We start from the raw sequence: 16495 nt of genomic DNA, 5'->3' as shown, positions 1-16495 counted from the left end.
GTGGGGTGTTGAGGATGTGCCTGATCTAAACCATGGAATTTCCGTCAGGGCCTGCAAAAAGCAAAGGCCTGGTGTAGTTCAGATTTTGTGGGGGTTATAGTAAGAAACTAGTGTCTTAGCATCTTGTTTTGTTAGGGCCTTGACAAAGAAGCCACGTGGCTCCAACTGTGTGCTACACTCACTACTGAGCATGTATGCATACATGTACCCAGCTACTCCTAGTAGGGGAGATGCCCAGGGCACTGGTATGAGAGGGGTTAACAGGGAAAGAGGATCTATCTCTGGGCTATGATTTCTTCAGATTCCCTCAGAGACCCAGGTGTCTGGGGTGTTCCCCTCACCCCCCAATACTGGGCCAGGGGCCAGTTGCATTTCTTGGCTGTCACGTGGTTTCCCGGCTTAACGGCCAGGGGAGGAGCAAGGTCCAGAGTCAACCCTGCTCCAAGCCCGAGATTGACCAGAAAGGAGCAGACAGACGGATGAGTCTGATCTCTTGGGTCCTCCAGCCATGAGGCTTCTCTGGGGTCTGACCTGGGTGTCCAGCTTCTTTGCCTTGTCTCTGCAGGAGCCCAGGTCCTGGAGGCAGGGTGCTGTGCTACTTGAATGGGGGCAGGGCTGGCGATAGGAGAGTAGGCGTGGGGCAGGGCGAGCAGATTCAGGAGCCAGAGGTGGAAGGGCAGGGTGGAGCATCTGGAGAAGAGGGAGTAGAGGCCGACTGCTTACCCTTACCTGTTCTCCCCAGGTTGCTCCTGTTTTCTCCCTCTGTGGTTCACCTGGGGGTCCCCCTATCGGTGGGGCTGCAGCTCCAGGATGCTCCCCAGGGACAGGTAGTGAAAGGATCAGTGTTCCTGAGAAACCCATACAAGCTTAATGTCCCCTGCTCCCCAAAGGTGGACTTCACCCTCACCTCAGAAAAAGACTTCATTCTTCTCAATGTCCAGGTAACCAGATGCCACTCACTCCTGCTCAGCACCTCCCACTCTTCCTTTCTGTCTTCTGTAAATGTCTGCCTTCTCACCCTCTTCCCTCTCCTCCCCTCGTCCCACCTCAAGGTCCTCTTCCTTTCTTCTGTCTCAGTCTCTGTTTTTTTCTTTCTGCTCTGTCTCTGACCTACTCCTTTTCCCTCTCCCTCTCCTGACAGATGCACCTGAGAGGTGCGGAGAGCTGTGGCCTCAAAAGCCTCCTTGGAGGCCCTGAGGTCCAGCTGGTGGCCCAGTCACCGTGGCTGAAGAACACAGGGTCTAAAGAGATAGATATTCAGGGCGTCAACCTTCTCTTCTCCTCTCGCCGGGGGCACCTCTTTCTGCAGACCGACCAGCCTATTTATAACCCTGGCCAGCGAGGTGGGTCTTAGCCCCAGGGCTTCTACCTTTAATTCTCTCCCAACCCCTTAAGTGAGATGACCTGAAGGTGCCACACAGGAAGGCTGCTTAGCAAATGTTTGTTCTCCCCCTCACTCCCTGGAAGGGGTGGGGAGACCGGGGCCCACCCTCCCTTTGCTCCTGGACCCCTACTTACCTCTCTCACCCTCCATTCCCAGTTCGGTACCGAGTCTTTGCTCTGGATCAAAAGATGCGCCCGTCCACTGACACCATCACGGTCACGGTGGAGGTGAGTTCCTGTCCTCTGACCTTGACCAGCTAGGGCTGCTGATCTGATCTCCCACCCGTGACCACTTTTTCTCCTTTCACAGAACTCTCATGGCCTCCGTGTACGAAAGAGGGAGGTGTACGCTTCCTCATCCATCTTCCAGGATGACTTTGTGATCCCGGACATCTCAGAGTGAGCTTTCCCCATCTGGGGGTTGCCCCCAACTACACCACCTGATTCCTATTTGCCCCTGCTCTCCACTCCAACGCACAGAGTCAGATCCCTAGGTCTCCTGAGCCTCTGGTTTACTCCTACAGTCCTCTTCCCAGGGAGCCGGGCTGCTGGCTCTCTGAGGCCCTCCCTTGTCCTTCCTCAGGCCAGGGACTTGGAAGATCTCAGCTCGATTCTCAGATGGCCCAGAATCCAACAGCAGCACCCAGTTTGAGGTGAAGAAATATGGTGAGAACTGGAAACATGAGGGACAAGCAGTGCCTTTCTGAAGGGAATAAGGGGTGGAAGGAGAGGTGATGGGAGCAGGGCAGGGGCTGGGAGATATGGGTGCCACTGTCCTGAAGGGAGGGGAGTCTTTAGAGGTCCTTTCATTAGAGGCTGACCTGCCTTTCCCTTGGCCCTGGGTCAGTCCTTCCCAACTTTGAGGTGAAGATCATCCCTGGAAAGCCCTACATCCTGATAGCAGGTGGCATTCTTGGTGAAATCCAGTTAGACATCCAGGCCAGGTAACTCTGGGCCCTGTTCCCAAAGCTCCTATTCTGTATAAATGTGCCTGCTGCTCTCTCTCACCCAAGCCCCCCTCCCTCCTAGACCACTGCATTATTTCCTTCAGCCTTTGGCCCACCCTCTTCCCAATCTCTCTGTGGCGGCAGGTACATTTATGGGAAGCCAGTGCAGGGGGTGGCATATGTGCGCTTTGCGCTCCTGGGTGAGAATGGTGACAAGACTTTCCTTCGGGGGCTGGAGAATCAGACCAAGGTAGGAAAGAGGATGGGGTGGGGGTGCAGGGGAGGTGAGGATGGTGAGGGAGGAGGGGGGTAAGGTGGGAGATTCGTCTCACCCCAAGTCCTGTTTTCTTCTTTGTCCCAGCTGGTAGATGGCCAGTGCCACATTTCCCTCTCCAAGGCTGAGGTTCAGGGTGCCCTGGCAAAGCTCAACATGCATCTTACTGACCTCCCGGGGCTGCGCCTCTATGTTGCAGCGGCCATCATTGAGTCTCCAGGTGAATGGCTTCCCTTGATTATAACCCCAGACCCTCGCCTCTGACCTCTGAACTGACCCTATGTTCTCTAGCACTGACACCACTGCCCACCCTTCTTACCCACATCTGGGACCCATAGCCGGGAAAGACCCAGGAGACTTTCTCATTCCAACTGTGCTTCTGGGTGGTTTCTAGGGAAGTGGCATCTTCTCCCTTAGTTTATTTATTTATTTTGGCCCATCCGTCTGTCCATCCATCCATTCATCCATCCAGAAGACACATGTTAGCACCATCTGTGTGCTGGGTCCTGCACTGGCCTTAGCAAACATAGAAATGAATGGGAAATGGCCTGTGTCCTGAGGAGCTCACTCTCTTGTGGGTGAGAAACATTTGAGCTGCTTTCCCCTGCTCTCCGGCTCCTCTTCCTGGGTCTCCCTCCTTCACCTCTCGCTACCCTGTGTATTGCAGGGGGAGAGTTGGAGGAGGCAGAGCTCACATCTTGGCATTTTGTGTCATCTCCCTTCTCCTTGGATCTTAGCCACAGCAAGCGACACCTTGTGCCTGGGACCCCCTTTCTGCTGCAGGTTTCTTCTGGAGGTGGAGGGGGAGTGGCAGGGTGGGTGTTGGTCAGGAGGGCCCAAGACCTCTCTGACCACTCCCCTTTACCTGCCCTACCCCCACCCACCTAGGCCCTGGTACGAGACATGTCGGGCTCCCCAGCCTCTGGCATTCCTGTCAAAGTTTCTACCACATTTTTTTCTCTTGGATCTGCTTCTGAAACACAAAACTTTCAACAAAACACAGACAACAGCGGCCAAGTCATTATTCCCATCATTTTCCCTCAGACCGTCCCAGAAGCGCAGCTCTTGGTAGGACTCCAACTCGCAGGAGAGCATGGGGAGGGAAAAAAGGACAGGCTGGGGAAAGATGCTAGGTGCCTAGATCCTCACCACTGACCCTGCCACCTCCTGCCCCTGCCCCTCTCTCCAGGTGTCTGCAGGCTCTCCCTATCCAGCCACAGCCATGCTCACCGTGAGAGCCCCACCCTCACGAAGCTCTGGGTTTCTGTCAATTGAGCGGCTGGATTCTCGACCCCCTCGCGTTGGGGACAGTCTCATCCTCAACCTGCGAGACGTGGGCGTCAGTGGGGCCAGCTTCTCTCATTACTACTACATGGTGTGCATGAGCTGGGTTGTAGAGGAGGGCAGGGTGCAGGGACGGGCTGAGGCAGGAAAGAGCCCTTGGGGTGGGGGAGCAGTTTCAAGGCTGGAGGTGCGCGGTGAAGAGGGAACCACTCTTGCCCCAGATTCTGTCCCGGGGCCAGATCGTGTCTGTGAATCGAGAGCCCAGGAAGACCCTGACTTCCGTCTCCGTGTTTGTGGACCATCACCTGGCACCGTCCTTCTACTTTGTGGCCTTCTACTATCATAGGGGCCTCCCAGTGGCCAACTCCCTGCGAGTGGACGTCCAGGCCAAGGCCTGTGAGGGCAAGGTAACTGGCATTGGGAGAGATGGCATGTGTGTGTGTTGGAGAGAGAAAGAAGAAAAGACACTCTCCCCATTCTGACTGTGTCCCACCTCCTGCCTTGCCAGCTGGAACTGAATGTAGATGGTCACAAGGAGTATCATCCTGGGGACACTGTAAAACTCCACCTGCTAACAGATTCTCCAGCCCTGGTGGCACTAGGTGCTGTGGACACGGCTCTGTATGCTGTGGGTGGCAGGTCCCACAAGCCCCTCGACATGGGCAAGGTGTGTCAAGACCCCCGCCCCAACCCTCCCTCACATTCTCCTGCTGCCCTGAGCCCTGAGCCCTGAGCCCAGAGCCCTGAGCCCAGCCCACCAACTCCTCCCAGTTCTCCCTCAAGCCGTGGCCCCATGGTCTCTATTTCTCTACTGTCTGTGTCTCTCATATTTTTCCATCTGCTGCCCTCTTACCCATAGCTGAGTGGCCATTCCTACCTCTTAGCCACTCTTGTTTCTGCAGCATCCCTGCCTTTTTTTTTTGGCCAGGTCTTCGAAGTTATGAACAGCTATAACCTTGGCTGTGGTCCTGGGGGTGGGGACAATGCCCTTCAGGTGTTTGAGGCAGCTGGTCTGGCATTTTCTGATGGAAACCAATTGACCTCAGCCAGAAAGAGTAAGACCAGAGGAGGAAATGGGGTGGGTGGTAGGAGGATTAGGGAGGAGGAGGGACCTGAGGGATAAGATAAGAGCAGGAGTGGCCGGAAGGGCTGGGCCTGGGAAGAGGAGTGGGGGGTGGAGCTGGGAGGCCACACACCCTAGGGCTTGGCTGCAGTCCTGCTTTCTACCAGGTCTGAGCTGCCCAGAGGAGAAGAAAACCCGGAAAAAGAGAAACGTGAACTTCCAAAAGGCAATTTTTGAGAAGTGTGAGTTGTGGGTGCCTATGAAGCTCTCCACTTGGGCCCAAGGGTCAGGGGGAGGGGTCTACCTCTTGGCTCCTCTGCTCCTGAGAAAGCCAGTATATGGTATTTGGGGCCAGAGATCCGAGATCTGGGTTGATGGTGGGTATGCTGGAGGCTCTCTCCACTGGTCTCTCTTGAGTTCCTGTTCTCTTAGGGTGAGTCCTTATATATCTAGAGGTCAGGGTGGGAGATGAGGTGTGTCTCCTTTTGTTCCCTTATGCTCACCCTCACCTGGCCCTGTAGTGGGCCAGTATACTTCCCCAATAGCCAAGCGCTGCTGCCAGGATGGGCTGACACGGCTGCCCATGCCGCGCTCCTGCGAGCAGCGGGTAGCTCGTGTGCAGCAGCTGGCCTGCCGGGAGCCCTTTCTGTCCTGCTGCCAGTTTGCTGAGGGCCTGCGCAAGAAGATCCGGGCCCGGGGCCAGGTGGGCCTTGCCCGAGGTGAGGGACTGGCTGGGGCTGGGGGACAGCCCTGAACACCTGAAGGAGAAGAATGGCCCTCTTCTTATGTCCCTCCACCGTGGTCCCCCAGCTCTGGAGATCCTGCAGGAGGAGGACCTGATGGATGAAGATGACATTCCTGTGCGAAGCTTCTTCCCGGAGAACTGGCTCTGGAGAGTGGCAACAGTAGACCGCTTCTTCCAGTGAGGGCATGTGGTAGGCCTGACCTTGTCTCTGGACAGTGTCTGGGGCCATCCCAGAATGTGATGAGTCTTCTCACCTTTCCCATCACAGATTGTCACATTTGCTCCCTGACTCTCTGACCACGTGGGAGATCCATGGTGTGAGCCTGTCCAAAAGCAAAGGTGAGCTTGCCCTGCCGGGGCCTCCAGCCTCCCCTCTCCCACCCGCCTCGGCCAGGCCCCTTTCTTAGCCCTCTTCTCTTACTGTAAGGAAGGGGGTGCAGAGACCTGGGAAAGTCTGCACTGCATGCACTGGAGCTGGGAGCCTAGAGAGCAGGGGTGGGTGGAGGACAATGATGGGTCACTCCCTGCCCCTTCCTAGTGGGACCCTGTGGCTGTGATGCCCCCAGGCCTCTGATTTTTGTCTTTTCCCCCATGCTCCTGCCTCCCGTCAGGCCTGTGTGTGGCCACGCCAGTCCAGCTCCGAGTGTTCCGAGAATTTCACGTGCACCTCCGCCTGCCCATTTCTGTTCGTCGCTTTGAGCAGTTCGAGCTGCGGCCTGTCCTCTACAACTACCTGGATAAAAACCTGACCGTGAGGCCCTGCAGGAGCCTGCGTGCACAGGGGCGTGGGTGGAACTGAGGCAGGTGAGGTGCGGAGAGCCTAAGTAGGCCAGGGCTCTGACCATCACCATTTTCCTGGCCCTAGGTGAGCGTCCATGTGTCCCCAGTGGAAGGGCTGTGCCTGGCTGGGGGCGGAGGGCTGGCTCAGCAGGTGTTGGTGCCTGCTGGCTCTGCCCGGCCCGTTGGCTTCTCTGTGGTGCCCACGACAGCCGCCGCTGTGTCCCTGAAGGTGGTGGCTCGAGGGTCCTCAGAGTTCCCTGTAGGAGATGCAGTGTCTAAGGTTCTACAAATTCAGGTGAATGGAGCACCCCTGAATCCAGGTCCCCAGGCTCCCAGATTCACCCCTAACCCCCGTCTCCCTCTCTACTGGCCAGGCCAAAGGCCCAACACCCAAACCCAACGCCTTGGTCAGTTTACATCTTCTACAGTTCTGGTCTAACTCTGTCTCTGAAGTGCAAATTCCAAGTCCTGGGGAGTCTGCAGTGGGATGGGCAGGGCAGCTTCAGTCCCATGTGATCACTCATAGCTCTGTTTCCCCTGAGACAGAAGGAAGGGGCCATCCACATAGAGGAGATAGTCTATGAACTTAACCCTCTGGGTGAGTGACTCCCTGCCCCCAACCATCAGTATCCCAAGGGGGTTATAAGTGGCAGGAGATGTGGACATCGGGACAGACTGACAACTTTTCCCATCTCCCCAGACCACCGAAGCCGGACCTTGGAAATTCCTGGCAACTCTGATCCCAATATTCTCCCTGATGGAGAGTTCAGCAGCTATGTCAGGGTCACAGGTGGGAGTGCCCTCCAGTCTCTTTCCAGTGGTCACCCTCAGATTCATGTGAAATCTGTGGACCCCTCTTTGATCCCATGGCCTCATGACTCTCTGACCAGAGGTCCCCAGACCTGCTTGCTATCTTTAACCCTCTCTTTCCCCTATAGCCTCAGATCCACTGGACACTTTGGGCTCTGAGGGGGCCTTGTCACCAGGAGGCCTGGCCTCACTCCTGAGGCTTCCGCAGGGCTGTGGAGAACAAACCATGGTCCTCTTGGCTCCAACACTGGCTGCTTCCCGCTACCTGGACAAGACAGAGCAGTGGAACAAACTACCCCCAGAGACCAAGGACCGTGCTGTGGATCTGATCCAGAAAGGTTCTGGGTGCAGGGGCAAGCAGGAGTGGGGGCCGAGAGTGGGCAATTAATAGAAGATGGTCAGCCAAGGTGGCTAGTGGGGGAAGAGGAGGGAACCTGATAGGAATGGGGAGCATGGCCTCAGGCGCAAATAATGGAAGAGTGAGCGTCACCTCAGCAGCCGCCTTTCTTCTCCAAGGCTACATGCGGATCCAGCAGTTTCGGAAAACAGATGGTTCCTATGGGGCATGGTTACATCGAGACAGTAGCACCTGGTGAGGTTTGGAAAGTGGTTCTGGGTCTCTGAGAGGTGCCAGGGCTGCTGAGGGCAGAGCCAAGTATGATGGGAGGGTGACTGACCAGGTTCCTGGGGAAGTGGGGCTGTGTCCCCTATCGGGACCAGTCCCTATCCCCATTTGTCCCTTCCCACGCTCTAGGCTCACGGCCTTTGTGCTGAAGGTACTGAGTCTGGCCCAAGAACAGGTGGGTGGCTCACCTGAAAAGCTGCAGGAGTCAACCAGGTGGCTGCTAACCCAGCAGCAGGCTGACGGTTCATTCCAGGACCCCTGTCCAGTTATACACAGGGGCATGCAGGTATGGGGCCGTGAAGCTGGTCCAAGGAGCATAGGTGGGAACTCTCCCTGCCCCTTCTCCCTCCTGACTGACATCTTTTCTTCCTCCACCAACCAGGGGGGCTTGGTAGGAAATGACGAGACGGTGGCACTGACAGCCTTTGTGGTCATTGCCCTTCATCATGGGCTGGCCGTCTTCCAGGACAAGAATGCAGAGGAGCTGAAGCAGAGAGTGGTAAGTGCGCCTGCGTGTCTGCCCTTCTCTATCCCCCAGGTCTCCCCCTTTCTCCTCAGGAACCCAGGTGTCCTGCTACCAGACCTTCTTCTCCACTTTCCTCTAGGAAACTTCCATCTCAAAAGCTAACTCATTCTTGGGGACGAAAGCAAGTGCTGGGCTTCTGGGTGCCCACGCAGCCGCCATCACGGCCTATGCACTGACACTGACCAAGGCCCCCGAGGACCTGCAGAATGTTGCCCACAACAACCTCATGGCCATGGCCCAAGAGACAGGTGGTGAGAGTTGAGGGGGTCCTGGCATTGAGCCTGGGGCTTGGGGGACATTGGGACCCCTGAGTGTGCACAAAGGAGTAAAAGGAGACCCATCAGCAGGTATGAATGGGGAGAGTCAAGAGCGCCAAACAGGGGAGCGTCAAGGGGCCTGATGAACAGGATCTGACCCCGTTCACTGGTGGGTCTCCTTTCGCTTCCAGATCATCTGTACTGGGGCTCAGTCGCCAGTTCTCAGAGCAATGTCGTATCGCCCACCCTGGCTCCTCACAGCCCAGCAGACCCTGTGCCCCAGGCTCCAGCCCTGTGGATTGAAACCACAGCCTATGGCCTGCTGCACCTGTTGCTTCGGGAGGGCAAGGCAGAGATGGCTGACCAGGCTGCGGCCTGGCTCACTCACCAGGGTGGCTTCCAAGGGGGATTCCGTAGCACCCAGGTAGGGGCTGCTCTGGGGCTCTGGGGGAGTGGGTGGTCCTGAGATCAAGTGCCTGAGTCCTGGTCCAACCTCCCCAGGATACGGTGATCACCCTGGATGCCCTGTCTGCATACTGGATCGCTTCCCACACCACTGAGGAGAGGGACCTCAATGTGACCTTCAACTACACAAGTCGCAGTGGGGCCAAGTCGCACGTACTGCAGCTGAACAACCAAATTCAGGGGCTGGAGGAAGAGCTGCAGGTGAACCACTCTCACCTGGGTTGCCATAACACCTAGGCTTATTGCAGCCAGGCCAGAACCCCCCAGCCCTCCCACCCCTGCAGAATCCCCAGTACCTCTTCCTGATAACCTTGCGGAAAGACTTATTGGCTGTGACCTGGAGAAAGTGTTAGCTTCAATGAACCTCTGAGCTTCATTTTTCTCATCTGAAAATAATATATGCAGAGTCCACCCAAAAGGGTTTTAGAGGGCTGAAGTGAGATAATACATGTGAAGATGTGAACTTGTGGAAATGTGAGGTGGGGATAGCAGGAGGGTTTGTTTTTAGGGTTTGTTCTTTGCTCGTCTGACATCTCTTTCCCTTTTCTGCTCTGAAAGTCCTCCTCGGGCAGCAAGATTAATGTGAAGGTGGGAGGAAACAGCAAAGGAACCTTGAAGGTAAGAGCCAGCAGCACTGGACACCTGTACCCAGTGGGGAGGAGCCAGGGTCTTCCGTGGGAGATGTGGGCAGAGCTCATGGTCAGAAGGAGGAAAGCATCCCGGGGCCGGCGTTCCCTATGCTCCGCCCTGGGCGTTCTCCCTTCACTCTGGTCTCCGCCCTCTCTGGGCACCTGTCATCGCCTTTACTCCTTCAATGCCGATGGCTCACGTACCCAGTGCCTCAACCCAGGCCTCTCCTGAGCTGCAGGCCCTAAATGTTCCTCAGCACCTCAGACGTGGTGTGTCACAAACCCCTTCTTCCTCCTGTGTCCCCTCATCTGGCTGCTAGAGCCCCTTCCCCTCAGCCCAGCTGCTACTCTAGATAGAGGTCATCTTAGTGCCCCCTCCTGAGCCCTTCTTATGGCCCCAATAACTCCTCGTCTATCCCCCTGATGCCCAGGGCCTTGTCACTTATTTCCCGGACTCTGGGCTAACGCAGTCTAGGAACTTCTCCCTGTTACCACATCTTCCCTTGCTGATCCACTGTCCACAGTGCAGTGAAACTGACCTTCTGAGAACATTAGTTAGATTAGCCTTCGGATTCTTTCATGTTCATGACTGGGCTCACCTCCTCGGCCAGACAGATCTACTCATCTGCATAGATCTCTTTGCCTTGAATGTCCTTCCTCTGCTTCTTGTCTCCTGTGGCAAACTCATTCTCCTCCTTCAAGCCTCAGCCAGAAGCCTTTCTCTGACTTTCCATTGTGGCCTCCTCTGTGCACTGGGTAGAGTGCTGGCTCCTGAGGGCAGACGCTGGCTGCCCTGTCTCCCTGTCTAACCCAACACCTGGGCCATTCATATTGATGGACTGGTCAGGAAGGGGGGTGGGAAGGGGCCACAACCCTCAAATTCCTTAGCCCTTAGGTGTGGCCCTAGAGAGAGGTCTGTGGCCCCAAACGTCCCCTGTTCTCTCCATGCCCCTTGCTGAGCCAGGTCCTTCGTATCTACAATGTCCTGGACATGAAGAACACGACCTGCCAGGATCTTAAGATTGAGGTGACAGTCATGGGCCACGTCGAGTACACAAGTGAGTGTTAGGGTCAGAGACCATAGGGCCCTCCAGGGACTGGTACCAGGGGCCAAGTCACAATGCCATCCTCATGCAGTGGAAGCAAATGAAGACTATGAGGACTACGAGGACTACGAGCGTGAGATTTTAGCCGGAGATGACCCAGGGCCCCTTTCCCAGCCTGTGACACCCCTGCAGCTGTTTGAGGGGCGGAGGAGCCGCCGCAGAAGGGAGGCGCCCAAGGTGGCCGATGAGCAGGAATCCAGAGTGCAGTACACTGTGTGCATCTGGTGAGCCTGGGGCGCAGCTGGGCCTGGAGAGAGGAAGAAGGACCGAGGCTGGGGCTGGGCATCCGCCTGCTGGCGCAGGCGGGAGGGACCCAGACAACAAGGCATGTCTCTTCAGGCGGAATGGCAAGGTGGAGCTGTCGGGCATGGCCATTGCAGACATCACCCTCCTGAGCGGATTCCACGCCTTGCAGGCTGACTTGGAGAAGGTGTGGTAGCTATCCAGAGGGACCCCTTGTGCTCTCAAGACCCCTGTTACATCCTGCAGCACCTCCAGCTGCTGAGCCCTGTTGTGTGTAGGGGCCAAGGCCATCTTCCTGTGACCATCTCCCCTTCTTCACAGCTGACCTCCCTCTCTGACCATTATGTGAGTCACTTTGAGACTGAGGGGCCCCACGTCCTGCTATACTTTGACTCGGTGAGCAGGGGAGGTGACACGGGAGGGCATGGATGGTACTGGGTTACTGAGCAGGTTATTATGAAGTTTCCCAGGGGATACTGTATCAGTGGCCAGTGCTCCCAGAGAGAACGTGTAATGTGAGTAGGGAAGCAAGACGAGACTGAGTCAGAGCCAAATTATGGGGGGACAGCCAGGGAGGCCATGCAGGCAGGGGCTGAGCCCCTAATGTGGTTTACAGGCTGGTGCCAGTCAGCAGGGGAGGGCTTAAGAGTAAGCCTTTCATAAAACCAACCAGATTCATTCAACTTGAGGGTTTGCTTTTGTTTTTTTAATTGACCTTCCTAGTTTTTTTCTTTCGATATTAAAGTATACTTTCTTTTATAAAGTGATGTTGGCCATAGGTGAGATTTTTTTTTTTGTCTTTTCATGGTCTTATTTGACTAAAACAAAGAATTATCAACCCACTGATGGCTCTCAAAAGCTTATTTGAACATTTACTATATAACCTCTTGGAGAAAATGTGAAAAAGGTGTGTTAACAGTAACACCATTAGCCAGGTATTTGTGGGTCGGGAAGACCCCCTCCCCCTGCCTAGTGCAGGCAAAGGAGGCAGACCCTAGTAGCCTGAGAGGCCAGGCAGGGGAGTCTGGTGAAACACAGTGGAAAATGAGGAGCCAGGAAGATTTCTGTGCAGGGAGCTGACCATGCAGAAGCCCAGCTTAGGAGGGAAACTGGCAGGGGTACCATGCTGGACTGGACCAGCTGGGGCAAGGGGAAAGGACTTGGAGCCTGGACATGAGTGGCAGAGTCACAGAGAATGGGCAGAGTGATAGCACCTGCCATTAGGTTGTGTCAGAGAAGGGAGGCCTCAGTTTTATCAGTGATGAAGCGAGGTTGTCAGGAGGGTGACTGGGTTTGAGGTGCAGGCAGAGTGCATTGGGAGAATTTATACATCCTGCAAAAATCCTAATGCAGGATTAAGGCTGAAAGTTTGGTTTGAGACTCATTAGCCTGAAAGGGTTTGGTGAAAGCCAGAGAATGGTAGAGACCTTCCTAAGGGAATGCAGAGGAAGGAAGAGCCAAGGGGTGGGGACTGGACTTCTGGGGAGGAAGACAAGGGGTTGTCAGAAACAACCAGGGCAGTCAGCAGGAGATGGCCCAGAAGCTAACCCTGAGCGATGGGAGAGTTTCATGGAGAATGTGTTCATGATGTGAGACTCTGTGGAGGGGCCCGGTGACGGGATACTGGGATGAAGTCATCATCTGGGCACTGAGGTCAGCAGAGACCTTGGGAGCAGTTTTAGAGTTCTGGTGGCCGGAAGGTAACAAAATGTGAAGGACACTGAAAATGAGAACAGTGGGAACGAGAGACAGGCCAAGGAAATGCAACGCAGCGGCCTGCAGGGGGACCCTGACTTTCCCCTCACTCTCATGCCAGGTCCCCACCTCTCGGGAGTGCGTGGGCTTTGGAGCTGTGCAGGAGGTAGCCGTGGGACTGGTGCAGCCGGCCAGCGCGGCCCTGTACGACTACTACAACCCCGGTGAGCACTTAGGGACACTAAGGAGGTTTGTGATAGGTGCCTCCATGTGGGACATTGGGGACTGGGGCAGTAGAAAGTGGCAGGGGAGTCCTGTGGCTCAACAGGACTGGGAGGCAAAGAGGGGGACATACTCTAACTCCCCTCTCTGGTTTTCTCCAGAGCACAAGTGTTCCGTGTTTTATGGGGCACCGACTAAGAGCAAACTCTTGTCCACCTTGTGCTCTGCTGATGTCTGCCAGTGTGCTGAGGGTGAGACCCAGGGCCTGGGGCCGGGGCTGGGAGGGAACTTGGCTGGGGCCTACCTTGTCTCACCTGGGCTCTTGACTTCAGGGAAGTGCCCTCGACAGCGTCGTGCCCTGGAGCGGGGGCTGCTGGAGGAGGATGGTTACAGGATGAAGTTTGCCTGCTACTATCCCCGTGTGGAATACGGTCAGTCTTCCCGCTAGGCCCTGACCCACCCTCAGGGTCTCTTTGGTCATGCCTGCTCCTCTCACAGGCCCACAGGCAGCCTCTTTGCTCTGACACCACCTTGCAGCCCTCAGCCTCAGGGTAACTCACCTTCCCTTCTTTCTCCTAAACTGCCTCATAGGCTTCCAGGTTAAGGTTCTCCGAGAAGATGCCAGAGCTGCTTTTCGCCTCTTTGAGACCAGTATCACCCAAGTCCTGCACTTCTGTACGAAGGGAATGGGTGGCTGGGTGGGCAGGGCTGGGGGGATAGAGAGGAGCTGAGGTCTGAGTTTGGGGCCTGTCTGCCTAGAATAGTAAAAATTCAGAAGAACTTAGATCCCCTTGGCCTCTTAGAAGCCCTGGGCTTGTCTAGTAGGAAAGCGGTCGCATCTCCCTGTTGGGAGTGGCAGGATTACATGAGAGGGTGTCTGCAAAGCCCCTGACCCCATGCTCACCCTGCACCTTTTCTTTCCCTCTGACAACTCTTGTGCACGTTCTCCCCTCAGCCAAGGATGCTCAGGCCACTGCTGGTCAGACCCGAAATTTCCTTGTTCGAGCCTCTTGCCGCCTTCGCTTGGAACCTGGGAAAGAATACTTGATCATGGGTCTGGACGGGGCCACCCATGACCTCAAGGGACAGTGAGTTCTCTGGGCCCCTGGGTTTCTTGCTCTTCTCACACCTCATGAGGGAATGGATCCCCAGGGCCTAGGCCCTCCCCTCTCAGAAGGCAGATGCCTCGTGTTCTCCTTTCCGCTCTGCCCAGCCTCCTGACCTCTGCTGACTGCTCTTTGCCCCTGCAGCCCCCAGTACCTGCTGGACTCAAACAGTTGGATTGAGGAGATGCCCTCTGAACGCCTGTGCCGGAGCACCCGCCAGCGGGCAGCCTGTGCCCAGCTCCATGACTTCATCCAAGAGTATAGCACTCAGGGGTGCCAGGTGTAAGGGCCGTTTTCCCACCTCCCCCAGGAGGAGCCTGAGCCTGGGAAAGGTGATAATGCTTGGATCGTTGCTGTGCCTGGTCCTCTGAAAGTAGCCACAGGGCAAGGCCAGGGGTTCAATAAAAGCCTTTGGCAGCAAAGCGTCAGTGTGTGTCTCTAGGATTGAGAGCAATGTGCCTATCGTGCATTACAGGTTCTGGGGGGGTCCAGGCCAGGGTTCGCAAAATCTTAGGCTCTCAGAGCCTGGATGACCCTTGGGGTGTTCAGCTCTGCCTCACCCTTCCCAGATGACTCACTGGGAACCCCAAGCCAGCATAGGACCACCCAGAGTAGACTTGTGACCCAACAGTCTGCACCCTGAGGATCCAGCATCAACACCAAGGCCTCCCGTTGTGCCTGCAGGGCACTGCACTGCCCCGATATAGCCCGTCACTGTGGCCTCAGGCAGGGCTGTGATCGGCTCACATCTCAGCTCTTCTGCCTTATGAGCGACTGTCCAGCCACATGCCTCCCACTCTGTCCTGGTACAGTTCTGGAGTCTGTTGCTTTTAGCTGAGACCCAATCTGTTGAAAGCCTGTTGACTTTGGATCTTGTGATCAGTGGTATTAGGTAATAGCCCTAGAGTTGCATAATCCTCAGATCTGATGATCTTCTTCCAGGCACTGATTTTAAACAAGCCGAAGGCTGCTTTTGGTATATTCCTTAATACTCTAAAGAGACTGTGATCTACTAGGGTCAACCTTCCCCACCTGCCTGTCTAGCTCCCCACCATTTAGTGGCACCCCTTGGGTCTTCAGGGCTGACCTAAAAATCCATCTAGAGAAATTTGCTGAGATAGTCCGGAAGCCTGCCATTCAATCATCCAACAGAAATTTGTGGAACTTTCACTCCGAGCCCTATATGCCAGGTCCCTATCCTCTGTGAAAGGAGTGGTGCTGGGGAGCTGTGTGGTCTTGTGGAGTTCATAGTTGGGACATCTGACCCAATCTGGGGGAATGTGAGAAGCGGAGAGAGAGGGCTTCCTGGAGGAGGTGACATCTAAGTTGGGTTCTGAAGGCTGAGGAATCCAGCAAAGAGAGTAGGAGTAGATGTGGGCGTTCGAGGCAGAAGAGAACGTGAAAGGCCCAAGGCCGGGGCAGGATAGGGCACACTGGTAGCACTGCACGCGGCAGGATAGAGCACACTTGGGAGCACTGCACGCGGCTTATCACATCTGGAATTCGGATTTGTTGGAGGGAAGCAGTAGAAGAGATGGGGCTGTAGTCAATTTACGGAGGGATGTTCACAAGCATTCCAGCTTCCCGGGTCACTCTCCTATTGAAGGAGTCCCCTCCTATTCCATGCAACTTTGAGGAGTACTGACCTTCCCCAGTGTTTCAGAGACTTCCTAGGGCTGTGGTTTACGTGCCTCTGTGCTTGTTTAATCTCGCTTCCCAAAGCCTGTTAGCGTGCTGGTGGCATAAACCCATTTACGAGATCCAGGGATTCAGCTGTAGTTGTAGAAAGAGATGGCCTAGGTCTGGCAGGTCATCTCTGAGGAAGGCGGCAGCTGTTGCTGCCCAACCCCAGAAACCCCAGCCTGTGTTCTCTCTCCCAGTCCTGGGCATGGATCCAGGCAGAGCCTGAGCTCTTCCACTAGGACTCCTGCAGTTAACTCTTTAAGCAGTGGGTAGCACAGCCAGGATCTCAAATCAGGTTCTCTAGCCTGCGCTCTAAGGTAAAGCTCTGAGAGAAGGACCCTCCACTTCCACCCACAGAGCCAGGGGTGGGGAATTAGGGAATGACATGAGCCTCACGTGACCTCCAAGCCCTCAACCCCTAGGAAGCCCTCACCTCTCACTGCACCCTGCTACTCCTCTTTGACATGATCTCTCCCCAAGCGCCTCCTCTAAGATCCCCAACTGCCACTTCACCAATAAAAGTGGTCCTTGATAGTCCTACCTGGTCTGATGAGATTCCACCGCTTATGGCTACAGCTCCAAGTATAGGGTTAGACCCCTGACCCCACTTTTGACTACCGAGTTCCTTCCTGGGGACCTTGAATAAGGGGGT

The 16495-nt window shown here is 55.5% G+C and overlaps 1 protein-coding gene across 1 annotated transcript; it reads left to right on the top strand.

The window, feature by feature from the left end:
- The first annotated feature begins 415 nt into the window (after positions 1-415).
- On the top strand, positions 416-14588 carry C4A (complement C4A (Chido/Rodgers blood group)). The gene is made up of 41 exons (XM_039882960.1): positions 416-573; positions 743-941; positions 1142-1343; positions 1541-1611; positions 1694-1782; positions 1967-2049; positions 2231-2327; positions 2475-2580; positions 2692-2824; positions 3272-3387; positions 3493-3672; positions 3794-3979; positions 4110-4295; positions 4397-4555; positions 4817-4943; positions 5119-5193; positions 5473-5670; positions 5762-5873; positions 5965-6035; positions 6308-6447; positions 6562-6771; positions 7023-7074; positions 7177-7266; positions 7415-7624; positions 7803-7878; positions 8041-8197; positions 8294-8410; positions 8517-8688; positions 8886-9118; positions 9196-9360; positions 9718-9777; positions 10753-10846; positions 10926-11118; positions 11234-11324; positions 11459-11533; positions 12954-13056; positions 13216-13305; positions 13387-13485; positions 13646-13729; positions 14010-14142; positions 14305-14588. The coding sequence occupies exons 1-41, from the start codon at positions 509-511 to the stop codon at positions 14444-14446; spliced, it is 5241 nt and encodes a 1746-aa protein (XP_039738894.1). The 5' UTR covers positions 416-508; the 3' UTR covers positions 14447-14588.
- Positions 14589-16495: the final 1907 nt, after the last annotated feature.

This window comes from Pteropus medius, unplaced genomic scaffold (assembly GCF_902729225.1).
Source record: "Pteropus medius unplaced genomic scaffold, Ma_sr-lr_union100, whole genome shotgun sequence".
Lineage (NCBI taxonomy): Eukaryota > Metazoa > Chordata > Mammalia > Chiroptera > Pteropodidae > Pteropus > Pteropus medius.
The sequence above is the reverse complement of the archived record's forward strand: the minus strand, read 5'-3'. Positions and strand labels throughout refer to the sequence as shown.

Coding starts and splice junctions, on each gene's coding strand:
- C4A (XM_039882960.1), top strand. CDS start 509: ATGAGGCTTCTCTGGGGTCTGACCTGGGTGTCCAGCTTCTTTGCCTTG. Junction 4,944..5,118: donor ATTGACCTCAGCCAGAAAGA/GTAAGACCAGAG, acceptor GCTTTCTACCAG/GTCTGAGCTGCCCAGAGGAG. Junction 10,847..10,925: donor GGGCCACGTCGAGTACACAA/GTGAGTGTTAGG, acceptor ATCCTCATGCAG/TGGAAGCAAATGAAGACTAT.